Source organism: Dermacentor albipictus, chromosome 6, assembly GCF_038994185.2.
Source record: "Dermacentor albipictus isolate Rhodes 1998 colony chromosome 6, USDA_Dalb.pri_finalv2, whole genome shotgun sequence".
In the NCBI taxonomy this organism is placed as follows: Eukaryota; Metazoa; Arthropoda; class Arachnida; order Ixodida; family Ixodidae; genus Dermacentor; species Dermacentor albipictus.
The window spans coordinates 101528275-101552578 of record NC_091826.1 but is presented as its reverse complement, the minus strand read 5'-3'; the positions used below and the strand labels follow the sequence as shown (position 1 = coordinate 101552578).

Below are 24304 nucleotides of genomic sequence, written 5' to 3'. Positions count from 1 at the left end.
CTTGTTGTCAGTGTATCTGCTGTCATAATGAGTTCAGAACTGAAACGTTAGAATTTTCCCCCCATGTCTTTTTTCTCTTTTTTTGCACCATGTAGACAAGATTGCCCATCACCAAATTGAGATGGCTTAGGAGCAACTTTTTGTTTACTTAGGCAGCATTACAACAACAATTGTCATAACTTTCATTGTGCATCTGCTTTCATCAAGTTACTGCTTCTGTTCGGTTTTTCTTTTTCTTTTTTTTCTGTCTCGATCATTTTGTTCCATATATACCAAGGGTCTACTGTATCATTTTGTCTGTCCAGTCAGCAATGGACTATGGTTCCAGCATTTCCTTACATTGTATGAAATGTGAGTCGGCAAGCTTTCACTCTGCTGTCTGCTACTTGACTTGCAGGTCCGGCCATTACGGTCGGGATCATTGGGTTCTGCCTCCCTGACGCCCAACTCGTCGGCGGAGAAGGTTCCATCGGTGACCTGTCTGAATAGGGTGAGGCTGCAGTTCAATAGCCCATGCAATGCTGTTGATTATTCACTCTTGACGCTACATACGGACAGGCTAAGTTACAATCGCATCTCATACATACATGACAGGCTACGCTATGAAGGCCAGGGAGACTTCTCTCACCTCTCGCATTCGTCACCAGAAAACAGTCGTGTGAACGAAGGGTATACAGGATGGCTTTTTTTTTCCGTTTTTTTTTAACGTTAACAGAATTTTTGAGAAGTCGTCTGTGACACATGGCAACAATCTGCTCATTGAGTTTGATCACACGAAGAGATGACCATTGTTTGCGCTGAAAATAAAATATATAATTGACTACTTAAAAAATTTCACTTTAGATTTTTCTTTTGATTTTTACGATCCGATTCCTGCGCCCCCTTCCTACTCTACCAATTAGTGTTCATTTTACAATTTAACTAATGTTGCATCAACTTTTAAAAGAACACATTGTGTTCAAGAAAAGTCTTGCCTGTCAGTCTCTGAACCTTGTATTGGAAATCATCTGATGGTGAAAGGACGCAGCGGGGATACCTGTTTCAGACAAGTTTCCGCAAACAAGTTTCTGAAGCATGTGAAATTGGCAATAGCAAAGTCACCGAAGAAGTCACTTTTTAAGTCACTTTGATCTAGAAAACAATCTGACACTCCTCAGTCATTGCTGTTCCAAGTTTGCTGCTGCTTGTGTTCGACATGTAAAGGCCATTCATCGTTAATAAAGTGTGAATGTATCCCTGTGGAGAAAAGTGCTCAAGGCGGACATTAAATAAAATGTTTGCTACAACCTCTTCTCCCCTTCTGTCCCCTCGGCATCGTGTCTGCAGGTTTGTACGAATTCAATGTTCACAGTTTGGCTGGTGCACTAATCGTGCCACAGTTCACACCCTAAGCACTTTGATACCCTGTGGCAACGTGTTGCGTGGTTTGCTGTAACCATGGAGCTTTGTATAGTACGACTGTCTAGCAGCATGCATAGAAAAGGTGAGATGCCTGCAATGATTATCCTTGTGGTTCACCGGTGCCTGTCTTGTGTGCAGAACGGTGCCGTGACCCCAATCCGCGGGGACTCGAGCCTCGGCCCTCGGCAGCTGCAGAACCACGTGATGACGCCCGCCCCCTCGCCGTCGATGCCGGCACTCCAGAAGCGCAGTGGCACGTACCAGCCGTCGCCAGTGCTCAAGCGGCTGTCGTACACGTCGACGGGATCCACCATGCCCACCTCGCACCCGCCGCACTCGCTGTCGCTGGACATGATCGTCAAGGAGTACCTCCGGAACCAGCACGCCCTATGCAAGAACCCTGTGGTGGCCTGCCCTCCCTTTGAGCTGTTTGTGTGAGTATCGTACAAACTGGTGTACGGTAGAAACAATTTATTTTCTGTGCCGCTCCGCAAGCCATCAATGGCTCACGCTGCATTGCTGCTCTAGGCACCATGCATCATAAGTACTGTCGTCACACAAGCGAAGTGTTCTTTTCAAACAAGTGTCCGAGGTCAATCGCGCTGCGAAATGGTGTTCGATATACAGATCTCAAGGCTAAGCCTAAATGCCAGCTTCATCCAAATGAGTAGTACCCCACGTGCACATCGAAATGCCTGTCGCGTGTTTTTATCCTGGATGAGGTAGAAAGCGACACAGTGCATCAGGAATTAATGAGTTTGTATGGAAACTTCCAGGTGCCCACATTCATGTGCCTGACCCAGACATCACGCATGAACACGCCCCGCGTGACCACTATATGTCGTTTAAATGGCCACTATCAACATCCGTCAGCAGCAAGAGTGGACCTAGCAGGTGCTGCTAAATTTTGATGTGGCTCTGAGCTTGCATAACTTGAGAGTTGATTCCCACTCACGTGTTACAAACCACCCTAACGAGCAGGAATGAATGGCACTCCTCTGAGTGAGGACTCTTGCATGCTACTTCACGCTGGTATCTGGCAGACTGTCGAAGTCTGGACGTGGCACACAATGCCTTTGTTAGCTCCAAAGTGACATGCAAAATTTCTTCTCTGAATCAATAACTTGTGAAATTGCAAGGGGACAAGATGGGGTTGGTTTTGTTCTGACTGATCACAGTACCCTAAGGTGCCATTCGGGGATCCCCTGAGTTTAATCACCTGATCAGTAAACTTGCAAAAACTCACTGAAATATTTAAAATTCTCAATTCATTCTGTGGCTGTACGCTTTTCATAATCCTGAAGATGCAAGAAATGGAGTGAAACTAAATTTTGAATGGACAAAATGAACTGGCGCCTAAACTCCTCGATCGCTATAAATAATTGCAGCACCTTTTATGCAGCCTGTTCAGAACAAACGCCAAGTGTATCTCGGCTTTGTACGTGAGAAAGGAGACTGTTCACATATCCAGAAGATGGTGGTCCTGTGCTGTCGCAACTCAACAGGGCACCCGTCGGCTCGGTGTGGTAGTTGTAGTTGAAGGCCATCCAATGACCATGCCGTGAATAGCTGTTGTACTGACCCGTCCAATTGTTCACTTCTCTTGGAAAAGCAAGGGAACCCACTCTCCATGTCTGTGTTGTCAAGTGCCAAATGGACTTTGGTTTTGGTGGCATTGTCATACAGTATGCTCCATAATTACTGTCACACATTCCAGTCGATCATCGTGCGTCTAATTTTTAACATTTCTTTACATTGTTTCCTCAACCTTCCGTATTTTGACCGCGTTTCATGCTTATTTGTTTTTTGATGCAGCCAGTTGGACAGTTTTCTAAACTCCCATCGGGAGTCCGTCATGGTTTGAGCCGAGATAAACCACGGTGGGCCACATTCTTATTGTTTTTGTGACAGAAGACGCAAAGGTCCACAGTGACACTTAAAGATATTCTAGAGCCTCATTTGCTGGCCTGATCCCACCTTGTGTTTTGTGTTGCATTTCAGTTATATTGGGTGAATGGCCTAGAAAAAGCTTCCTTAAATTTTTCTTCTTTTTTTTTTATTCTCCACCGAAATATTGGGCATAAACCTTGTGGCTGTATTTATGGCACATCCTGCAGTATATGGGTATGTGTCAGTGGTGCCTGTTACCACGAGACTGCCACGTGTTGTTTTGCTGACAAAAATATCATTCTCCTCTTGCATGTCCAAAGCCATCCCGCGCTTGGCACACATCTTAAGCTAGTTGCATAAGAAGGTAACTTAGTTATTTGTTGCATTCTTCAGGAATTGTGTGCATAGCATAATTACTGGGTTGACAACTACCCAATGAAAGAAGGAAATGACACAAATTTTCTTTCAGTACTCCTTTAGGGGAGACACTGGTATTAAGTTACTTCCTTTTAATCGATATCAATAAAACATTGCATTGCTTTTAAGCCTTTTGGCAGTGATGTTAAATATGTAATTGGTTTGGTTTAAGTATAACATCATTTATGTTGTTTAGGGCCAATAATAAAAAAAAAACAGATTTTTCTCTAAGGCATAGTTAGATAGAACAAGAAAAGAGACAGTGCTGTTATTGTCAGAGGGATCCGCAGAGAGAGCTATGTGATCTACTCAGTCATATAATATATGCTACGGGTCGTATCATATATCAATGTATCATATATGCTATGGTGAGTTTGATACCTCACTGTTCCGAATCACAGAAAACAATGCATAGCCTGTAGCAGCTTTTTCTGATACGCTGGAGTGATTTTTCAGTTGTGGATATTTCAGCAGACCGATGAATTAATTGCTATACTCTAAAGGACGTGGACAGATCACGAGCACTCGTGTGTATGCATTCCTTTTCTTCTGTGGCCTTTCACACTGGTTTTTAGTCATGCATTTCGCTACATGGCATGATAGCAACCTGACACCTGACAGTAATTTGAGACACCTGTTGTAGCGCCCTTAATCGGTGATTGAGTATGCGTGCGTTCGCGCAGGCCACACCGGTGTCCAGAACCGCAGTACCGGAATGCTGCACCCACGAGCATGGCGGCCAGGCTGCAGCGCTGCCAGGTGTTTCCCCCGGTCGGCGGATTCGACGGTGCCAAGCTTCACCGCAAGTTTGTGTACAGTCGGTGAGTAGGAAATCGCCTTCAAAAAACCTTCTTTTTTTCCAGTTTTGCTACCAAGAAATACTTCATTCATTAAAAAATCTATCCTTCAAATTTTGTGTCAAAAGAAGCACTAGAAGAGCTTCAAACAGGCTGCCAAAGTTACCTCCAAGGGTCGTCCATACACCTCCTTGGAATGCTTGAAGGCCCTTGAATTTGAAAAAAAGAAAGAAAAGATTCAAATGCCCTTGAAAATCCTTGAAAATAAGTGTACTCCTTGAATTCCTTGAAAACAGGGATTTGGGGTGACCTTCGAATATTCGAAGTAATAAACTCTGCATAGTAGCTTTGCCTTGGACACATCTATCAGGAAACATTCCTAAATACTATTGTCTTTTGAGAGTGTGGCTAAGCGACTGCAATGTGGCATGTCCATAACTACCAGCGGCTGCCTTGTTTATAACACCATTGCCAACATGGAGCTACACAAAGCCACATCAAGTGACCAAGCTGTGCTACCATTTTGTGTTTTGTTAGTTTTGCTAGTTGGTTTACATTGCACAGTAGTAGCCCAACTGCGCCATTTGTGACATTTTGCTACAATTCGACTTGCCTGCTCCTCAAATGCCACTCAAGTGCCATTCGCACCAGCTGCGCGAAAGTGTGGTACAGTCGCCGACCGTTTATTCGGACCTCACGGGGACTGCGAAAATGTCCGAATAAACAGGTGTCCGAAAAAGCAGATTAAGAAAAAAAAAATGAAATCCTTTATTTCCACGCACTTATTCGGGCTCGGCAGTAGGCTTGAAGAAATCGTGAATGCGCCGTTGCACGCCGTTCCGTTTACGCGCAATCAGATAAGCCTGATCTCGGAGAGGGTCGTACGATCACTATAGGTGGCTGAAAGCACAGTCACTGCTTGTACACGCTCCGCATGCGACGGCAGCGTAGCACATGGTGCGTTCATCTTCCGACTCAAGAGTCATCGTCCAGCGGTGCAGCAGAAATCTAACGAATGATCTCGCCGTCTTCGAGTTCTGCGCACGTCAGTACAGCAGTGTCGGCACCTGTGAAACTGTCAAATGAGACGGTGTCCGGAGTCGCAATGCAACCACTGCGCAGGTCTCAGCAGAACATTTTCCGCGTCAGTAGGGAGCACATCGGAAGGCGACAAATCTTAGGCCTCCCGGCACCCGCTTGCCGGCATTCCCCAGCGCAGTCTGTGCGCGCACTGTCGGCGCCATTAGACACTTGACGGGATGTTTCCGTATGCCGCGTTGGATCACCGAAACCTCGACACAGCGCACAAAGCAAACACCACCGTGCCCACACCAGTCGCACAAACGAAAAACGCGGCCTGCTCGCAGCGTCGTGCGCGAAGAAACAAATCAGCTGCTGGATTGTCTTGACATGGCTTACTAAGCTGAAACCGGAACTGCTGTAGAGCCACTCTATCGAACCAGTGCAAACGATGATGATGAGCGGGGATTTCCAGTAGCGCCACTTCGTGGGGCAGCAAGGAGGCTCCGTTCAAAACAAAAATGGCGTACAGCAAGTCGAACCATGCGCCGGTCAGAGTCGGTGCATGGTGCTCTCGATCGAGTTGGCTCAAGGAGTGTCCGAAAAATCAGACGAGAGGTTGCAAGGTGTTCGAACTTTCGGCAGTTGTTATACATTGTGGTCTATGGGGAGCATGGCGGTGCCGCGAAGCTGACCGAATAATCGGGCATGTCCGAATTTTTGGAGTCCGGAAAATCGGTCGGCGACTGTATTTTCACATTTTCATGGCAATAAAATGGCCTCAATAGGGTTATGCAACTACAGTCAACGACTGCCCTTCCTGATGCCCGATGTTTCGGACATGCCCGATAATTCGGACGCCGTCGCAGCGCTGCCACCTACACCATAGAGTCAGTGCATAAGAGCGTCTCAAATTTCGGACGCAAAAATCCTTCACTGTCTGATTTTCTGGACTTTTTGCCATGGCCGCAGTTCCAAAACCGCCTCGAACAGACGCTCTAACACGCAGATTCGCTGGAAGCCATAGCCACCGCTGCGGCAGCGCTAGGCCTAGCTACTTCGACGTTCGCTGCCAAGTTTCTTGCTGTATGGTGCCGTGTTTTTCATTAAAACTATTCATCGCTGTTAGCAATAGCGCCGACTCCTCCTTTGTAATCCTCACCAATGACTTCGAAGCTCAGAAAGCATAACGCATTGCATAATGCCAGTTTCCGAAAGTCGGCTTCGCCTCAATATGGCAGTGTTGGCGGGGAAGCATGTGCGAGGTATTGCGGTGAAGCACGCCAAGAGTTGGAAGAGGCAATTGTCGCAAGCACAGTATGTATTCCTTAATTTTACATGCATGCACTCGCCATCTCCTGTCACTGCACAAGTACCGATATGCCTAATAATAGTACTGGCAGGCCTTCAGAGCTATATTGGACATTTCTGTTGTGATTTGAGCCATTCGAGGCAGTAAAGGGTAGTGCTTCGAAAGGTCAGCCAGGTATTGCCATCAAAAGTTACGGTTTTACTCTGAATCAACTCCTATCTATTCGCAGAGGCTTCACGACACAGGGTAAGCCGACAAATCGCCTCGCAATTAAAGTGGGTGTACGGGATGGTACGAATGTTGTTCTCACCACCTTTATGACAAATTGTACAGAGGCATCTCATCTTGGCATCATTCATAAATGCATAGTCCCTTGTCGAGCTTCTAGCATTCTTATTGGCTGTAATACACATTTTGTCTTGTGCAGTAAAGCATATCAAAACACGTCTGTCATTTGGAATGCACATAAGACATTTGCCATCACTTTTTGTCTTGTCCCTGATGGCGTGAATTATTCTAGCTCATTTGTAATTTTATGTCTGTCTTGTGGCCAGGCACACATCCTTGTTCTCGTTAGCCTACAAAATTTTATTTTATTGTTTACAAAATGAAGTTCCTTGCCTGCCCAAATCAGTGTTTGCAAAATACCATGCATAGTAGACCGTCCGTGCGAAGGCAAGCTTAATTGGTCGCTGTTGGCTTTGTGCCTTGCTTCACTCTTTAGCAGCACTTACTGATTCCACAAGAGTAACAAGCTTTGCCAAATGTGCAGCATTCAATATAACGAATGTGGCATTGAACGGGAGTACTATGTGTACTCGTAGAACATCGCTGTACTTTTGGATGGAATTTTCAAGGGGAGTTTACAACTGTTTGATATAGGCAATAATTGGATATATCGAAGTTTGATATATCCCAGATTGACTGTATTCACTGCACACTATGCTATGTCAAGAAAGACGCTGCCACTCGCTATTAGGGTGACCATAGGGGTCATGCGCGTGCATGCTGACTGGTCAAGTTCGAATTATCCTGTACGGGCCAATTTTAGGGTCGATATAATGAATGTTTTGGCCCGTTGGTATGGTTGCCAGCCGGGACCTTGGGTCGGGATCGAAGTAACAGAGAAATCAAGTTAACCGGAGTCGAATCAGTGGACGTCCACTGTACTAATCTTCACAGTAGTTGAAGTCCTAAATCTGCAACTCATCTTTCAATACGAAACGTGACGTGTGCAGTTTTGACCACACGCAACCATTTTGCATTGCAGGTTTCGTTCGGTGCGGACCTTCCGAGACCCTGATGGCACAAGCAGCTACTCTTGCTGTGCGTTTTCAGTGAGTTCCCTCTTTTCCTTCTTGCATTTCTCGACATCTGAAGTCACCGCATGTGTTTTAGCACTGATCCGCCCTGCAATGTGTTGGAGGCCTTTGCCGTCAGAGGAGTACTGGCAAAGGCCTCCAACACATTGTACTGGCAGTACAATGAGTACTGCCAGAGGAGTACTGGCAGTATCTTTCTTAAGTTGTAGGAACCTTACCTCGCACTTAGTGAGTTTGAAAGGCGGGAAATGCTTGTAAGTTATTTCAATTTGATGCAAAATACTGTAATGTCAAAGTACCAAAGTAGGGTTCATTGAATGTTTCGTAGTTATCGTGACACATTAAAATTGGCTGTTTTCATGTAGTTATAGGGCTAGGTATGTTGGCAGTGCCGATAAAAAAAAGTAAGCCAGAACTTATCACCACTAACTTTCCAAGTATGCGAAAGCAATGATTATGACATTTCAACAGCTGTGCACAAGGGCATCATGGGCAACGTTGCACTTTAATTTATCAAAGTGATGTTTGTATACCTCGTATCTCTCAAAGACTCGCAGACACTGTCATGCGCTCACGTACATTCGACTTGCCATGAGCTTCCTGTAATTAACTTGGATGTTCTCATTAAAAAAAACATACCAATCGTATGGTTTATATCTTATATTCAGCAGAAACATGAGAAACCCCTGGGTTCCGCGGAACCCAATTTGAGAACCCATGTCATATATAGAAACAAAGCGCTGCATAAGTGAAGGTCTGTCTGTGGCAGCTGCTGTGAATTGCACCTGCACGTCACCCACATGCTGCCTCATGACCTCTCAATTAGCGAGGCAGTCACGTCATACTTCACTCCGTTTACAATGCGCCATACGAGACAGATTGTCAGTGCCAGCCAATATGTTGTGAAAATAAAGCGATAGATAGAGCGGCACTCAAATTTCGCATTAGGGAGCATCGTAATTGTTGGCAAATTTTTATTTGCTTTCTTATAACTGTGTCCATTATATCGAGGCTTGACTGTATTGCGTAGCTACTAAGTTTTGCGAACATGCATTGCCGTGGCCAAATTAAGTGCAAACTAGGTAAGCCTAACTAGAATGCATTCTTTCATTCCCACCTTTCGCCACTTTGCATGTGGTGTCAGTACGAGTTTGTCTTGTGTATGTTTGATTTGAAGCCTGCGCACTCTTGACAGCTGAATGCGTAACAGTACAAAGTTTTGTTCTCAAGGTGTTACTTATAAGGGGCGCCGTAATTCATGTGTTTATGTATTATTTGGCCACGATGCTATTTGGCTAAAGCATGAGCCATCCCTCTCGCTAACACTGGTGCAAGGTCCAATTCTATTTGTCAAAAACTTGGTTCTTTGTGAATTTTTCATTTATCCGTCTTGAACATCTTGTTTATGCTGCAGGCTGGCTCCCAGTATCTGTTCCTTGGCACCCTGGTCGGGGAACTGCACGTCTACAATCTCTACACAGGCCTGGTGAGTTTGAAAGCCTGACCATCAGAGCTGCCACTTAAACAAAATCTTGGCTTCTCCAGCACCAAAAACACGATTGTAGCAAAAGATTAGCTTTAGATTTTGTTGCACATTCTTTGATTTCTTAATGATATTTTAGCCCTTTCATGAGAACATGTAGTGCACGCTAATAAGTTCTGAATACTGTTTTAGCAAAATCTTAGCCGCTAGTGTAACGGCCACATTCATTTGCAGTTCCTGTCTCTGATATTAGATAATGTTGTGGCATGACTGTTTGCACAACTCTCCTGATGCATCTGTTGTGAAATATGTGGTATTCTTCTGGACATTTCCAGCGGTCGTTTTAACATAGACGTTAACAGGTGTCTCGGATCTGGCTTTCTTGCATTCACGGCATTGCTGCCAGAATATTGAAGCTGCCCCACTTAAAAATGATTCCCGACTATATCCAATGCCCTCCTATTCTTAATTTCTTCGTAGTTGCTTCTTAATACGCGTACAAAAATTTTTTAGGGGGTAATACAGTCACTCTCAAATATATGAAACTCGGATATATCGACTTGTTGTCTATATGGAACAGACATAAAATCCCCTTGAAAATCGCATGCAAAGGTGTAGCAATGTACATTGAACTCCCATTCATCACCACATTCGATACATCAAACGCTGCACCGTGCCACACCTTGCCCCTGCAAATGCGCTTCTCCTAATGGAGATGCGATCACTTCTCGCATTGTTGGTAGTATCTAATGCCAAGGAATTTTAAATGGCACTGTCTTGGCATGTGCTGTCAAACGAGGCTTGAAATCTGAAGGGCAGTACATGCCACGAAGGAATAATGACAAGCAAGGTGCTCTCAGTTTAGCTCGCTGTGCACGTGGATGCCTCGTGCAAGCTGTGGCCGTTCGTTATTAGCAAGAGCAAATCTCCACTCTGCTTCAAGAATGCAAATGGCCTCCGAGTCTGATGTGCATTGCACAAGTAAGCGTGGATGATGCTCTATCTTTTCACCGGGGGGTGTTGGGCATGGGATGCCGAACCGGACATGCTGTGCCACCGGGTTTGTGTTCTTGTAGACGAGGGCTTCCGTCGAGTGGCATTTTAGGCATCGTGCGCTGAATCTGCACAAGATGCCTGTCAGGTTGCACCAAACCAGCGTTCTTGAAGCAAGGGATACGGTTTCCCGAACAATCACTTGATCGCAGCCCGATGCGTGGCACTCCATGCTGTGACTGCCATCTCAAGCACCATAAACAATTCCACGTCAGTGGGATGTGGATTTCCTCATTCTTTGCTGCATTTTTCTCTCTGAGGTGCACATTATGCACTGAACTAGTTGTGTTAAAAGTGTCGTCACATGTCGGTAGCAACATGCGTGCTGCTTCAAATCGGCAAACAACGAACGAGATGGCGGCCGTGGTGTGTTTTCATCACGTGCGATCGCTTCCGGTGCTCGGTTGTTTTCGTAAACAAAATGCCAGCGCCTACGCAAATGTAGTGTGGTGCTATTTTACGCAGTTTTAGTGCAAAGCAATCACATTTGAGCATATTTTGGAGCTTGCTAGCCTTGCACAAGTAGGTGATATGGAGAGCTAATTTCCGGCAAATTTTGTTAATGTGGGATTGTACAGTCGAACCCGACTATATCGAACCCGTTTACATTGAATTATTCTCTATATCGAACAATTTCTGAACACGATATAGTTACAATCATCAAACCTCCATCTCTCTCCATCAAACCGCTCGGCCTACCGTGACCGCGCTGCGTCAAGCGAGCCGTCGACATCCCCCTGCAAAAAATAATCCTGGCCTACCCGCAGCGCTTGATCAGACAACCAATTCGAGGCTCTTGTGGCCTCATCGTGCAAGATGGCGCAACTGCGAGTTGTCTCGCTATGTTTCGGGTTCATTGTGTTTACGCCTTGTGGGCCTTCTCCCACAGTTTTGCCACGATGAAGCGGCAGAGTTCGCCTTTTGCCGTGAAGCTCGGAAATCATAAATCGTGTCCAACGCGGTGAGAGGTTGTACGTCCCTGCAGCGTGCAAGATTCTGAGGAGCACTCTTAAGCCCGATCTTGAAGAATAAAAGGGAGAGTAGGGCTAAAGTGGACAAACTCGGGACCTGGTGCCCATGGCGCCCGACGCATGCGCACGGCCTTGTACAAGTGGTTCATCCGAAATTGCTTCCGCGTTCCCGGTGATGACTAAATTCTGATGAGTGCGATGAAGCCGTTGCTGGTGTTGCCAAAGTTTGGACCGAGCTGTCAGAATTTCCAGAAGCCGGTGACGAATTGACGGTCGATAAGTTTGTGAGTGCAGATGATGGTGTTGCCGCCACGGGAGAGCGTGAAAACGAAGACGACATTGCCAATATTGTACCGAGCACAAGTGAAAGTGGGCACAATGAGAAAAGCAACGACGGCCCTTTGCCCACATCCTCCAAGGTGATTGGTGCACTCGCACTAGTCCGGTGCTTCTGCGCGAATGTGGAAGGTCGCAGGCTCAGGTGCTCTGACTCCTTATGCGATGTGGAGAAGTGCGTGCGTCGCAGGCAGCGAAACTGCCCGAGCAGAAGAAAATGCAGGACTAATTCATGCGAAAATAAGCTGTTTCATCAATAAAGCGATTTTACAAATGGTATGTGCTTTTATGATATCGAGTTCTTTAGCAGGCTTATATCAAATTATGCTCTATATCAAACTGACAGGTGTTTTTTGCGAGTTCGATATAGCCGGGTTCGACTGTTGTACAGCAACATTTCGTTGTCGAGAGGTTCGAAATGCATTGAATTCTATGGACATTCGCCGGGAGATATTTTGTTGTCACAGGATTTCGTTATCGCGGTTTTCGACTTTATTGAAATTGCATACATACACACTTCGTTATATTGAGGTTATACATACATGGTGTTCTATGGACAAGAGGTTATGAAAAGTTGGTTTATTTCGAGAATTTCATTATATTGAAGTTCGTTATAACGAGGCCCAACTGTATATTGCCGCTAGGTGTCACGCGCCAGCACTGAGAAAGAAGTGACTGGAACGCATGCTCGGCAAGAGGTGGGCGCTGAAGAAGAAGAAGCAGAGGCTGAGGACGCCGGCTTGAGTTTTGTGTACATCATCTTGTACAACTGTCTGTCTCACCGACGCCGGGTACATCTTCAATTGTCTTTCCGTGACAGAACTGGTGGAGGTGCGGGGTACGGTTCATCCGATGCCACAAACCCTTCCTGGTAGCAGGAGTACCAGCCCTATGCTAGTGGAGGCCTTTGTTCACCGGGCCAGCAGGAGAATCCGAGGATTACCTCCGGAGGTCGATCAGCTCTCCGCAACAACGACACCCCCACGGACCAGTAGAGAAGGAACATCAACGTCTCTATCGACCATTATACAAGGTACGGCCGCAACGGCAACTCTGTACCTGCTGCAGAATCTCAGAATGCCGAAAGTGTTCCACGGGGATGTCTTCGAGGATGTTGAAGACTGGTTAGCCCAGTTGGAGCGCGTTGCTGAGATAAATGAATGGAGCGATGCGGCAAAGTTGAGAAACGTCTACTTCAGCTTGAAGGATGGTGCTCGCACTTGGTACGAGAACCGAGAAAGTCTCCTCAAATTGTGGCTCGAGTTCCGCCGTGCCTTGCTGGAGACATACACCAATGCTGATCGCGCGAACGAGCCGAACAGGCGCTCTAATCCCGCATTCATCTGCCGAGTGAGAGCATGACGCCGTATGTAGAGGATATGACGCGCCTCTTCCGTCGGGGGGACCCTACCATGTCATAAGAAAAGAAGCTGCGCCATCTAATGTGGGCAGTTAAAGAACAGCTATTTGCTGGCCTGGTTCGAAGCCCGCTGAAGAACGTGGGTGAATTCTTAACCGAAGCCACCACGATGGAAAAGATGCTGCACCATCACTCAGCTTTCTATGAAAGGCAAATGAACGCTACTTCACCTTCGGACCAGTGGTCAGCTACATATGACAGGCACACGAATGCTGCTTCACTGATGGACGCGGGTGCCTTTGGAAACCTGGACGTTCTCCGAGGCCTTATCAGCTTTGTGGTTCGTGAGGAGCTTCAACAGCTCAGCTGCCTGCCTCAGCCCACGCTGGGTTCCATTTCTGCCCTCATGGGAAGTGCAGCAAGTGATCCAAAGTCCCGTTCCAAGCAGCAATGCATAGCCTGTGACAGCACAGTTGCAGCGGCCGTCGTATGCGGAAGTTTTGGGGCGAGTCCCTGTCCGCGCTCCGACCCACTTCATCCCCGCCACGTCTTACGCCGCGTCATACGTCCCGCCGCTCCCATCAGTGCAACCGATCCAATGTATGGAGGATTGGTGCCCGCTTGAAAGGAAATCTGACGTCTGACGTACCCCGGACAGAAGGCCTCTTTGCTATCACTGTGGAGAAGCTGGTCATGTATACAGCGAGTGCCCATACCGCCGCCTTGGACTGCAAGGTTTTGCCACGGATTCATCAAGGCCCAGATATGGTGAAAGGCCTAGGGTGATTGAAGAGTACCTGAACCAGCAGGGTATGCCACTGTTCCCGCAGCGGCAGTCACGCTCGCCGTCCCCCAGGCGATCTTCCCCAGCTCCTAGAAGCCCTCCAATGGCAGCGCAAGGATGATCGCGAAGACCTCGCCGGAAAAACTAAGAACAGCGACTTTCGGGGGCGAGGCCGCTGATAATCGCCCTTGCGAAAACCTCCCATCGACGTACTACTGGCCCAGACTGTAGTAATGGACGCAGGAACAGGAATGAACGCACGTTTATTGAGTTAGTCGTTTAAGTAGCCAACAGTGGCGTGACGTCATGTCACTCAGGCATTGATGCATGCGCTCGTGGCGTGCGTGAACGGCTGACTTCACATCAATTCCTTCCCCTTAGGAGGAGCTCTGGAAACGGTCTGGCGCCTTGCGACGCCGGTTTGATCTGCGAATTGGAACTGCCAGAGGTCTAGCATTGGCAGTACCCGTGTCGTGCTCTTCCGGGACTCCAGTGTTGTCAGCTCCCGTGTCGTGCTCTTCGCTAGCCGAGGAATTGGGGCTGGTACCCGAAAAGCCCGCCAGAGGGTCTGCATCTTCGTTTGGTGGGGCTAATCCTCCGTTCCTTTCAGCGCCTTCCTCGTCCAGCGATGTTGGTTGCTGAGCATCCGCGCGGTGTCGTAGCTGATCTTCATGACGCTCACATAGTTCCCCAATCCTCCGTCTTGACCGTGCTCAGGCGGGCGCCCCTGGTATTCTGTATCACTCCGGGTCTCCAGCTCGCACCTGCCCTATAGTCCTTGCACCATACCGGTTGTCCGGGCGAATGTCTGCGCGGAAGTGCTCCTGCAGCAGAAAAAGGTCGTGACACCACATTATCCAACAGAGTACGTGGTTCGAAACCAAGAAGCAAGAAGCCAGGTGTCTTTCCGTTTTGGAGTGGGGTGCGCCGATAACGCAGTAGCCATCGGGCCAAGCGTCTTTCAAGGGTACCATGCAAGTTTTTGCGCAGACCTTCTTTAACAGTGCGCACTGCCCTTTCTGCCAGCCCGTTGGATTGCGGATGATACGGAGGAGATCGTAGGTGTACTATGCCATTATCTTCCATGAATTGGCGGAACTGTCTACTTGTGAACTGTGCCCCGTTGTCGGAGACAACTGTTCGAGGCAACCCAAATCTGCTGAATATGCCCCGCAACGCTTCGACAGTGTTATCTGCGCTGGTTACTTTAAGCGGAACAACCTCTATCCATTTGGTATGCGAATCCACTACGATCATCAACATTCGCCCTTCGACTGGTCCTGCGAAATCAACGTGGATTCTAGACCATCGCTCAAATGTGTCCGGCCACGGAACCGGCTCGTGCGCTGGTGGCATGCTGCAGTTTTGCTGGCACACTGCACATGCGTGTACGATATTCTGGATATCCTTGTCAAGTCCGGGATACCAGAAAAGTGCCCGTGCTAGATTTTTCATCGCCGACATGCCTTGATGGGTATCGTGCAGCAGCTGCAGCATTGATTCCCGAGCTGCGGCGGGTATCACGGCCCGATGGCCCCAATAAACAATACCATGGCTGCATGTCAGCTCGTCTTTCTTTTGGAACATAGGTCGTAATGCTTCTTGTGTTGCCGGCAGTTTCCTTGGCCAGCCTTCCCGAACATAACGCATAACCGCCATGAGCGTGCCATCACGTGCCGTCATTTCGGCCAAATTGTGCGACGACACCACCCCTGTGTTCAGGTGGTCTGTTAGCAGCACGTACTCCCGTTCATCTTTCAACATTGACTTCACTGTCTTGTCATCATGTGGCGCTTGCACGGGAAGACGGCTCAATGCGTCGGCCACAATTATGTCCTTTCCCGGTTTGTACTCAATGGAATACTTGTAACCACTGAGTAAAAGTGCCCAACGCTGTATCCTTGCTGCTGCCAAGGGTGGTATTGGTTTATCGGGACTAAAAAGACGCATCAGCGGCTTATGATCTGTGACCAATGTAAATTGGTTTCCCAGCAAATATTCGCGAAACTTCGTCACGCCGAATACCACTGCTAAGGCTTCGCGCTCAATCTGAGCATAATTCCGCTCGGCTGAAGAGAGGGTGCGAGATCGAAACCCGATTGGCTGGTTTCCGCCGTCCACTCTGTGGTACAAGACTGTCCCGATACCGCATGAGGATGCGTCCGTCTCCAAGATGAGTGGTTTTGTTGGGTCATAGTGGGTCAAAATCTGCACCTCCTTTATCAACCGCTTCACTGCCTCGTATGCATTCTTTTGCTTAGCTTCCCATTGCCAAGGCGTGTTCTTTCTTAATAACTCATATAATGGCGCAAGCACTGTAGCCAAGTTCCCCAAGAATGCGTTGTAATACGTAATGAGACCCAGTAGCGCGCGAAGTTCCGTTACACACGTAGGTTGAGGCATTCGTAAGAGCGCGTCGATGTTTTCCGTCTTTGGTCTTAGGCCTTTTGCGCTAATGCGGTGACCAAGGAATTCCACCTCCGACTGACGGAATCTGCATTTGAGCGGGTGAAGTTTAACACCGGCTTCCCTGAACCGCTGGAACACTTTGCGCAACGTGTCACAATTTCCTCTTTTCTCGGCGACCACCACATCGTCTAAGTACACTTGCACACCCGGTAGCCCTTGCAACAGTGCTTCCATTCGCTTCTGAAAAACTGCCGGTGCCGACGCCACCCCAAACGGCAGCCGGTTGAAGCTATACAACCCTTTTGGCGTGTTTACTACCAGCAGCTTCTTTGTCGCGTCATCTATTGGTAGCTGGTTGTATGCATCCTTCAAATCTATTGTACTGAATACTTCCCCTCCGCTGAGCTTCGCAAATATGTCCCTTATCTTTGGCAGCGGATATTGTTCCGTTTGGCATGCTGTGTTGACTGTCGTTCTAAAATCGCCACACAAGCGGATGGAGCCGTCCTTCTTGACGACGGGAACGAGTGGCGCAGCCCACTCGGCGCTGGCGACCTGCGTCAGTATGCCCGTGTCAGCCAACTTTGCGATTTCTGCATTTACAGGCTCTTGTAGTGCGTACGGTATAGAACGGGCCTTGCAGAATCGCGGTATGGTTCCTTCGCGTAACTGTAGATGAACCGGAGGGCCCTTGATTAATCCTAGCCCTGGCGAAAACAAATCGGCATATTCCGCCCTCAGCGTATCAGCAATGGCAATTTGGTCAGGAGCTGGCGGCTTACCGTCGTTGACGTCCACGTTGAGCACTGGGCCTCCAGTCAGCTGGAATGCTTGAATGATGTCTCGCCCACACAGGTTTGGGCCTGAGCAGCCGAGCACTACTAGCGTCGCGTTGGCGGTTTTTCCATCGTAAGTGACAGGAACTTTCAGCTGCCCTTTAACTGGTAGTCTCCCTAGGAAGCAACTCAGTTGCAACGACGACTTGTCGAGCCTGGGCCAGCGGTGGCGATGCTGGGCATAAGTTGGCCATGTCACTATTGACACTGGTGACCCTGTGTCCACTTGCATCTTCACAGGCACCCCTTTCCATTGTAACGTTTGCCATATCGGCCGAACCAGTCCTGTCGACGACTCACGGAGGTGTAACAGGAACTGTCCGTAGTCCTCGCTGTCCGAGGATGGTTCCTCACAGTGAGCTACGTTTTCTTGGTGTGGCTTGGAATTGCACATTGAAGCCAGGTGTCCCCTCTTCCGACAAGAGAAACACTCAACGCGGCGGAACCTGCATTTGGCGGTCTTGTGGGTGTCGCTTCCGCAGCAAAGGCAGCCGGTCTGTACTTCATTGTTCGAATTTTTCAACCTGTCTGGCTGTGGTCTTCTGGAGAACTTCTGCCGCTCTTGCTTCGTTCGCACTGCGTGGACGCCCTCTCTAATTGGCCCATCTCCCATCTGTTGTACGTTGCGTGCAGCCATCTCAGCGGCTAGCGCCACATCCTCTGCTTCCTGCAGTGTGAGCGTGTGCCTTGCTAGCAGATTACGAAGCACTCCAGCATCCCGTAGACCGCAGACAAGCCTGTCACGCAGCATTCTCTCTAGCGCCTGGCCAAAATTGCACCTGTTAGCCATTTTCCGTAGCTCGACAATGAAGTCGCTTGTCGACTCGTCAGCTTGCTGATTCCTTGTGAAAAACTGATAAGACTCCGCTATCTCATTGCCTTTCGGTGCAAAATACTCGGCCAGTTTTTGAACTGCTGCTTCGTACGTCAGATCCTGAATTTTGTTAGGCGCACAACGGCCTGCCAGGAGATCTACAGTCTTGGTACTAAGGGCGGCAACAAGTAAGGCCCGACGCTTCTTCGGATCAACAATCTCCTGGGCTTCGAAAAAAGCTTCTAATCGCACCTGATATGCGTCCCACTTGTCGTCCCCTTCGTCAAAAATAGGTGGCCCAACTTGCGTCGCCATGCTTTACCCTGGCCATGGGGGTTAATCCTCGTCGCCACTGTAGTAATGGACGCAGGAACAGGAATGAACGCACGTTTATTGAGTTAGTCGTTTAAGTAGCCAACAGTGGTGTGACGTCATGTCACTCAGGCATTGACGCATGCGCTCGTGGCGTACGTGAACGGCTGACTTCACATCACAGACTTTACACAGTGGTGAAGTGTTACGTGCAAAGCTACCGTGAGTGTCAACACAGGAAATCGCCGTCTTTGAAGCCCGGGGGTTACTCCAACCCATCGCACCACCTAGCACGCCGTTTGATCAAATCGGCATGGATCTTCTGGGACCCCTTCCCTTGTCAGCCAGCGGAAACAAGTGGATTATAGTCGCCACAGACTATCTAACACGCTACGCCGAGACAAAAGCTGTACAACATGCCACGACCTACGAAGTTGCCCAGTTCTTTATCGATCAGATAGCCCTAAGACATGGTGCCCCATCACATGTCATCACCCCCCCCCATGAGTGTTGCATGCACTGTAAGACTCACAAAAATGTTGAAAAACCCTTCCGAAAAGCAAACAAACATGCGGGATAGCAAAAAGATATGGGTAGGGCCATAGAGCAAACATAAAATTGTAACAACGTTGTAGCTCTCATTGGTATCGCTTTTTTTGGCGGGGCCATGTTTTCGTTTCGATTGTAAGTCGACCCCCCAACTTCAGACTTTCAAATTTTAAAAAAGGGGTCGACTTACAATCGTGTAAATACGGTACTTCCGACTCCGAGCAACTTACTCAACACGCAGAGGAAGCTCGTCAACTCGCGCGCATACACATCACGAAACAGCAGAGTACAGACGTGCGACGCTACAACCTTCGGCATCGGCAAGTCGAATACCAGCCAGGTGACCAAGTCTGGGTGTGGACTCCAGTCCGTCGCCAGGGGTTGTCTCAGAGCTCCTTAGTAGATACTTTGGACCCTACAAAGTGATATGCTGCATTAGTGAACTATGAGGTCATTCCCGACGGTGCCACGTTGCCTTGGCATCGACAGCACCACTCAGAGATGGTGCATGTTATTCGCCTCAAACCGTATTTCGCGCGTTGAAGGCGGCACCAACCCGATCTCATACGACTTTCACACTTCCACTTTCTTTTAGTAAGCATCGTAGTTTAGTAAGCATCAGGTCGATTCTTTTCTTCTGACGGGGGGCGATAATGCCTCTAGGTGTCACACGCCAGCGCTGAGAAGGAAGTGACTGGAACGCGCGCTCGGCAAGAGGTGGGCTCTGAAGAAGAAGAAGCAAAGGCTGAGGACGCCGGCTTGAGTTATGTGTACGCCATCTTCTACAACTGTCTGTCTCGCCGACGCCGGGTACATCTTCAATTGTCTTTTCGTGACTATATCAAGCTATTCTGCCATGCCCTTTGAGTTTGATATATCCATGATCGACTGTAGCAACTTTTAAATGTTTTTTGCAGAATCTTTGCAATAGAAAGGAGGGCTGTCGTTAACTATGCGCAGGAAATTTTTCAAGCTGTAGGATAACGAGTGTTTCTGGTTTGCAGGAGGAAGCAACTTACTCATGCCACGAATCGGAACTCACACATTGCCAGCCATCAAAGGTCAGTGGGCATTGGTCACTTTGTTTCTGCCATGACTTGTGGGGGTTCTTGAAAGTGCGATTTCCTCATTTAATGAAGTGCAAAAATTATTTTCAGCTGACTGCAAAATTATAAAAGGTGAAATGATAAAAAGTCGGGCAATAAGGCGTTAGCAGACCATCACTTGGTTTGACTTTAAACGAGATAGCATAGCTTGTGTCGGCCTGTAGTGTTTGGCGTAAGGGCATCAGCTGTGCAAGTTAATCTTAAAATTTTTTTTAGATCAGTTGCATTTCAGCATTGCCTGTGAGTGAAGTAAATTAGGCTTGAAGCAGCGCTTGTGTGCGTTTTCTTGTCATTCCCATCTTTCTGCACCGAAATTTTCTTGCAATTTTGTTTACTTTGTTGCCTTGGTCAGCTTACTTTTAAGGTGACATCACTTTTTTTCGCTTTTAAAATTGCCTTCCTTGCGACTTGGTCGCATCCCTGCTGAAAAAACACAGGTGTGGCTTACAAAAATGGCAAGTAGTGCATGGCTTTAATGAAACCTGCCTGGTTTGGCAAAAGCTGCGGCCAGTATTGTGTAGGAGCTACCAAACTGAGTAGCCTGCTTTGAGCTGCGAGTAGACCCAAGAAAAGCCGTGAGGGAGCTGAAATTCGGCTACCTTCCATCAACGTTCATCCTGTAGGGTTGACATTCCTCACAGTTGCCACTGATTATGGCAGTTCTCAACAGTGTGGCGGGTCTTCATTTTGCAGGACGGGAAATTCTTGCTCACTTCATCAGCGTGGCGGAGACCACTGTCATCATTGTGGAGCTTCACAGATGTCTTCGACCAGAAGTGAGTCACTGACCGTACCAGGGTTTGAACGGTGCAACATTTCTACTGCAATTATCTTTCTGTTCACACCTTGTCAGTCGTTTGAGGGGCGTTCCACTGGTGTTGTCACTTGAATCAGCTGGTCTGGGGCAGTGAACAACCGAGTGTCAGGAATCGTTGTGTGTACTGTGATTTTTGCTGCTTCTCATTAGTGACGCGATTGGAAACTAAAGTGTTTGGCTTCGGTGGTGAGCTTGTGCTCAGGTTCCACGCTGTGTCTGCCACAGGCTTACGTTTGACGACGACTACTATGTGGAGTTCGGCAAGCAGTCGCTGGACCGGGTGCTGGGCACGAGGCACGAGACGGCCCACATCTACGACACGTCCACGGGGGCCCTGCTCTCGACGCTGCGCGACGCCGACCTGTCGAACCACTACACTCGCAACCGGGCCACCTTCAACCCAACCGACGAGCTGGTGCTCTCGGATGGCGTGCTCTGGGACGTGCGCTCGGTGTCGCCCCTGCACAAGTTCGACAAGTTCAACCCCCACGTCAACGGTGTCTTCCACCCCAATGGACTTGAGGTGCCTAGGCTTTCACATGTTTGGCTCCTCAATTGTTCCTTTTTTTTTTTTGTCATCAACATCATTTTATTTTATGAAACCAAAACAACAAAACATGATTGGACCCATAGCCAGCTTGGCTAGTGAAAGGTCCAAATACATGATATTCATTAAAGGAATGGCAGACATTCAAACTACATGTAGAAAAAGATGTGAGATACTACAATAACGGTATTGCAAACATGTTAAGTGCATACATATTCTGAAAAAAAAAAAAAAATGTTTTTCAATAAGGCCGAAAAAATTATGTTTGAGTTTGATGTCATCGGGAATCTCATTCCATATCTGAGCACCATTGTACTCTAATAGCCTTTGACCGTAAGTGTTATGACAAGGCACTAGGTTGAATCTATTATTAGCGGCAGCTCTTGTTTGTCTCAGCGGTGATCTAAACAGTGTAAGAGGAAAGGGATCAATAGTTCTTATAACTGTGTTTATTATTTGAGCTATCTTTAGTTTGTATGCAACTGATACCGGTAATATTCGCAGTTCTTGAAAGAGTGGTCGACTAGGGTCGGTTGCCTTTGCGAAGGTTATGGTACGAACGGCACGTTTCTGCAAGCGTAAAATTGACTCTAAATATGTTTTATAAGTACCGCCCCATGTCTCTAGGCAGTAACATAAACGACTATGGACAAACATGCAGTACAATATGCGTAAAATCGGTGCACGAAAACATTCCCTCGCCCTAATAAAATATGACAGCCATAAGCTAATTTAGAGCAAATTTTGCTTCCAATGCATGTCTGATTCAAAGACTACACCCAAGTACTTGGTGTGAGGGACATTAAGCAAATACGTACCGTTTAAGGTTAAAAATAAATTATCACCGCTAATATTCTTTCTTCTTGAGGGAAAGAAAGTATACTTTGTTTTCTCGGTGTTAAGTGTGAGCCGTCACACAAGTGTTAAGAGTTTGCTGTCCGAGTTTCATGCATTTGCTGCATTGGTACATTTCTGTTTGCAAGTGGTAGATACGGCAAGATAAAAGCTGCTTAGTGTGGTGGCTCGACTTTGTCCCAGCACCCCAAACGGGAGGCTGCAACATGGCACTATACAATTGAACCTTGATAAAAACAAAATCGCAGGCAACATTAAAATACCTTCACTATATCAGACATTAATTACAACCGTATGTTTGTTGCGTGCTGATATTGTCGAGAAAAATTTTTAATTCACTTTGCATATTCGGGTTATATAGAAGTTCGAATCTACAATTGCCGACCGATAATTTGGACTCGACGGGTATCATCAAACATCCGAATGATCGGCAGTCCAAATGCTCGATTTGCCAGAAAATAAGGGACTTTATTCCTCAGGTGGCCAAAAATGGTGTGCCGTATTCTTGGATTCTCACATTTTGGGATAATTTTAATTTCGCAAGACTAGCGCAAGTCACATCAGCATCTATGAGTAATGGCATTCTTTGCACAGTTCCAAGCACGCTATCTTATCACGGTACGGAAACTCTGCTGCCTCTTGAGGTATCTGGCGCTAGTCATGGGGATAGTATCTTCAAAAGTGAACATCTGAGAATACGGCAAGTTTGTCAACGTGCTGCTACACACATACACACGCTTGCCTTCGGTCTAGACAGTCTGTGGTTGCAATTCTCGCGCGATGCAATCTGTGCTATTGCTTTTCACGCTTTTGACACTTCGTCAGTAGCTAGAGCAACGCTCCATCCACGTTATCAACGGGATCAGCCAGCCATGAACGGGGATTGATAAGAGTAGAATGGAACTTGCACGACAAATCGCGCAAATCGCACATGCACCCATTATGACTTAGTAATTTCGTTTGTCCTGTGGTTTGGACACAGTCAGCGACTACTGGATTGACCAGACTGGAGTGGAAGTAGGGAGGCCTGTAACGTTAAAGAAAGGAAACGTGCGCAAAACAGATGACGAATATTGTTGCCGGACAAGGTAATTTGCAAAGGCTGCAAACTTTTTAAAGAGTGAAGTGTGTCCAAATTATTGGTTGGTGACTGTAAGGACTTCGAAAAGTGTGACATTGAAAAGCAGAACATACACGGACAGCAAGCTACAGAAGTTTACAGTACATTGGTTTGATGGCAAATGTGTGTTTCTGCTTTAAGACACTGTGCTTCTAATTTAGTGGTTTGCCAGTCAGGTTGCCCATGCTACTTCACATGGAAACATTGAGAAAATGGTAATTCTTCTTCAAGGAAACTTTAAGGAAACATGTTCTATTGCATTTATTAGAATTTTTTTACGCTTACTTGTGTGTTTGTTGCTTGTTTCACTTTAACCAGTATGGCACTGTTGATTAACATGAAGATTACTTTTTGCCCCTGTTTGTTTGATGTAGTGCCTTGCCTTTGAATAGGTTTCTACAGTCAAACCCATTTATGATAATACTCAAGTGCCAATGAAATTCCAGTGCTACAGTCAAATCTTGATCATTCTTGAAGGGGCCTGAAAATTTGTTCAAATTATAAGAAGTTCAAAATTAAAGGAAGCGAATTGAATGGAGGACTTACCTGCAGTGGTGTATGTGCCCTGAGCTAACACATGAGTGGGAAGTTCCAGAAGGTTTACTCACACATATTTACAAATTACAGTCAACGTCTGGTTTTTCAGACACAATAAGGGCTGAGAAAACGCCCGGAAAATCAGGCAGTACGAAAAAATTATTGCCTGCCTTTTACTGCCCCCAAGGACCCAACTTGCCAAAGGCTTGTCCGAAATAGCTCTACAGGCCTGCCCGTACACTTACTAGGCATATTG

At 47.3% G+C, this 24304-nt stretch overlaps 1 protein-coding gene across 8 annotated transcripts in view; it reads left to right on the top strand.

The window, feature by feature from the left end:
• Positions 1-24304, top strand: part of mahj (LisH and WD40 domain-containing protein mahjong) — a 111868-nt gene that overhangs the window by 63788 nt on the left and 23776 nt on the right. For all 8 annotated transcript variants that reach the window (XM_065446237.2, XM_065446235.2, XM_065446238.2 and 5 more), the window contains exons 20-27: positions 398-490; positions 1540-1835; positions 4392-4529; positions 8108-8174; positions 9574-9645; positions 20071-20127; positions 20866-20948; positions 21215-21512. In XM_065446237.2, the coding sequence (XP_065302309.1) occupies positions 398-490; positions 1540-1835; positions 4392-4529; positions 8108-8174; positions 9574-9645; positions 20071-20127; positions 20866-20948; positions 21215-21512 (1104 nt within the window). The remainder of the gene's footprint in view (positions 1-397; positions 491-1539; positions 1836-4391; positions 4530-8107; positions 8175-9573; positions 9646-20070; positions 20128-20865; positions 20949-21214; positions 21513-24304) is intronic.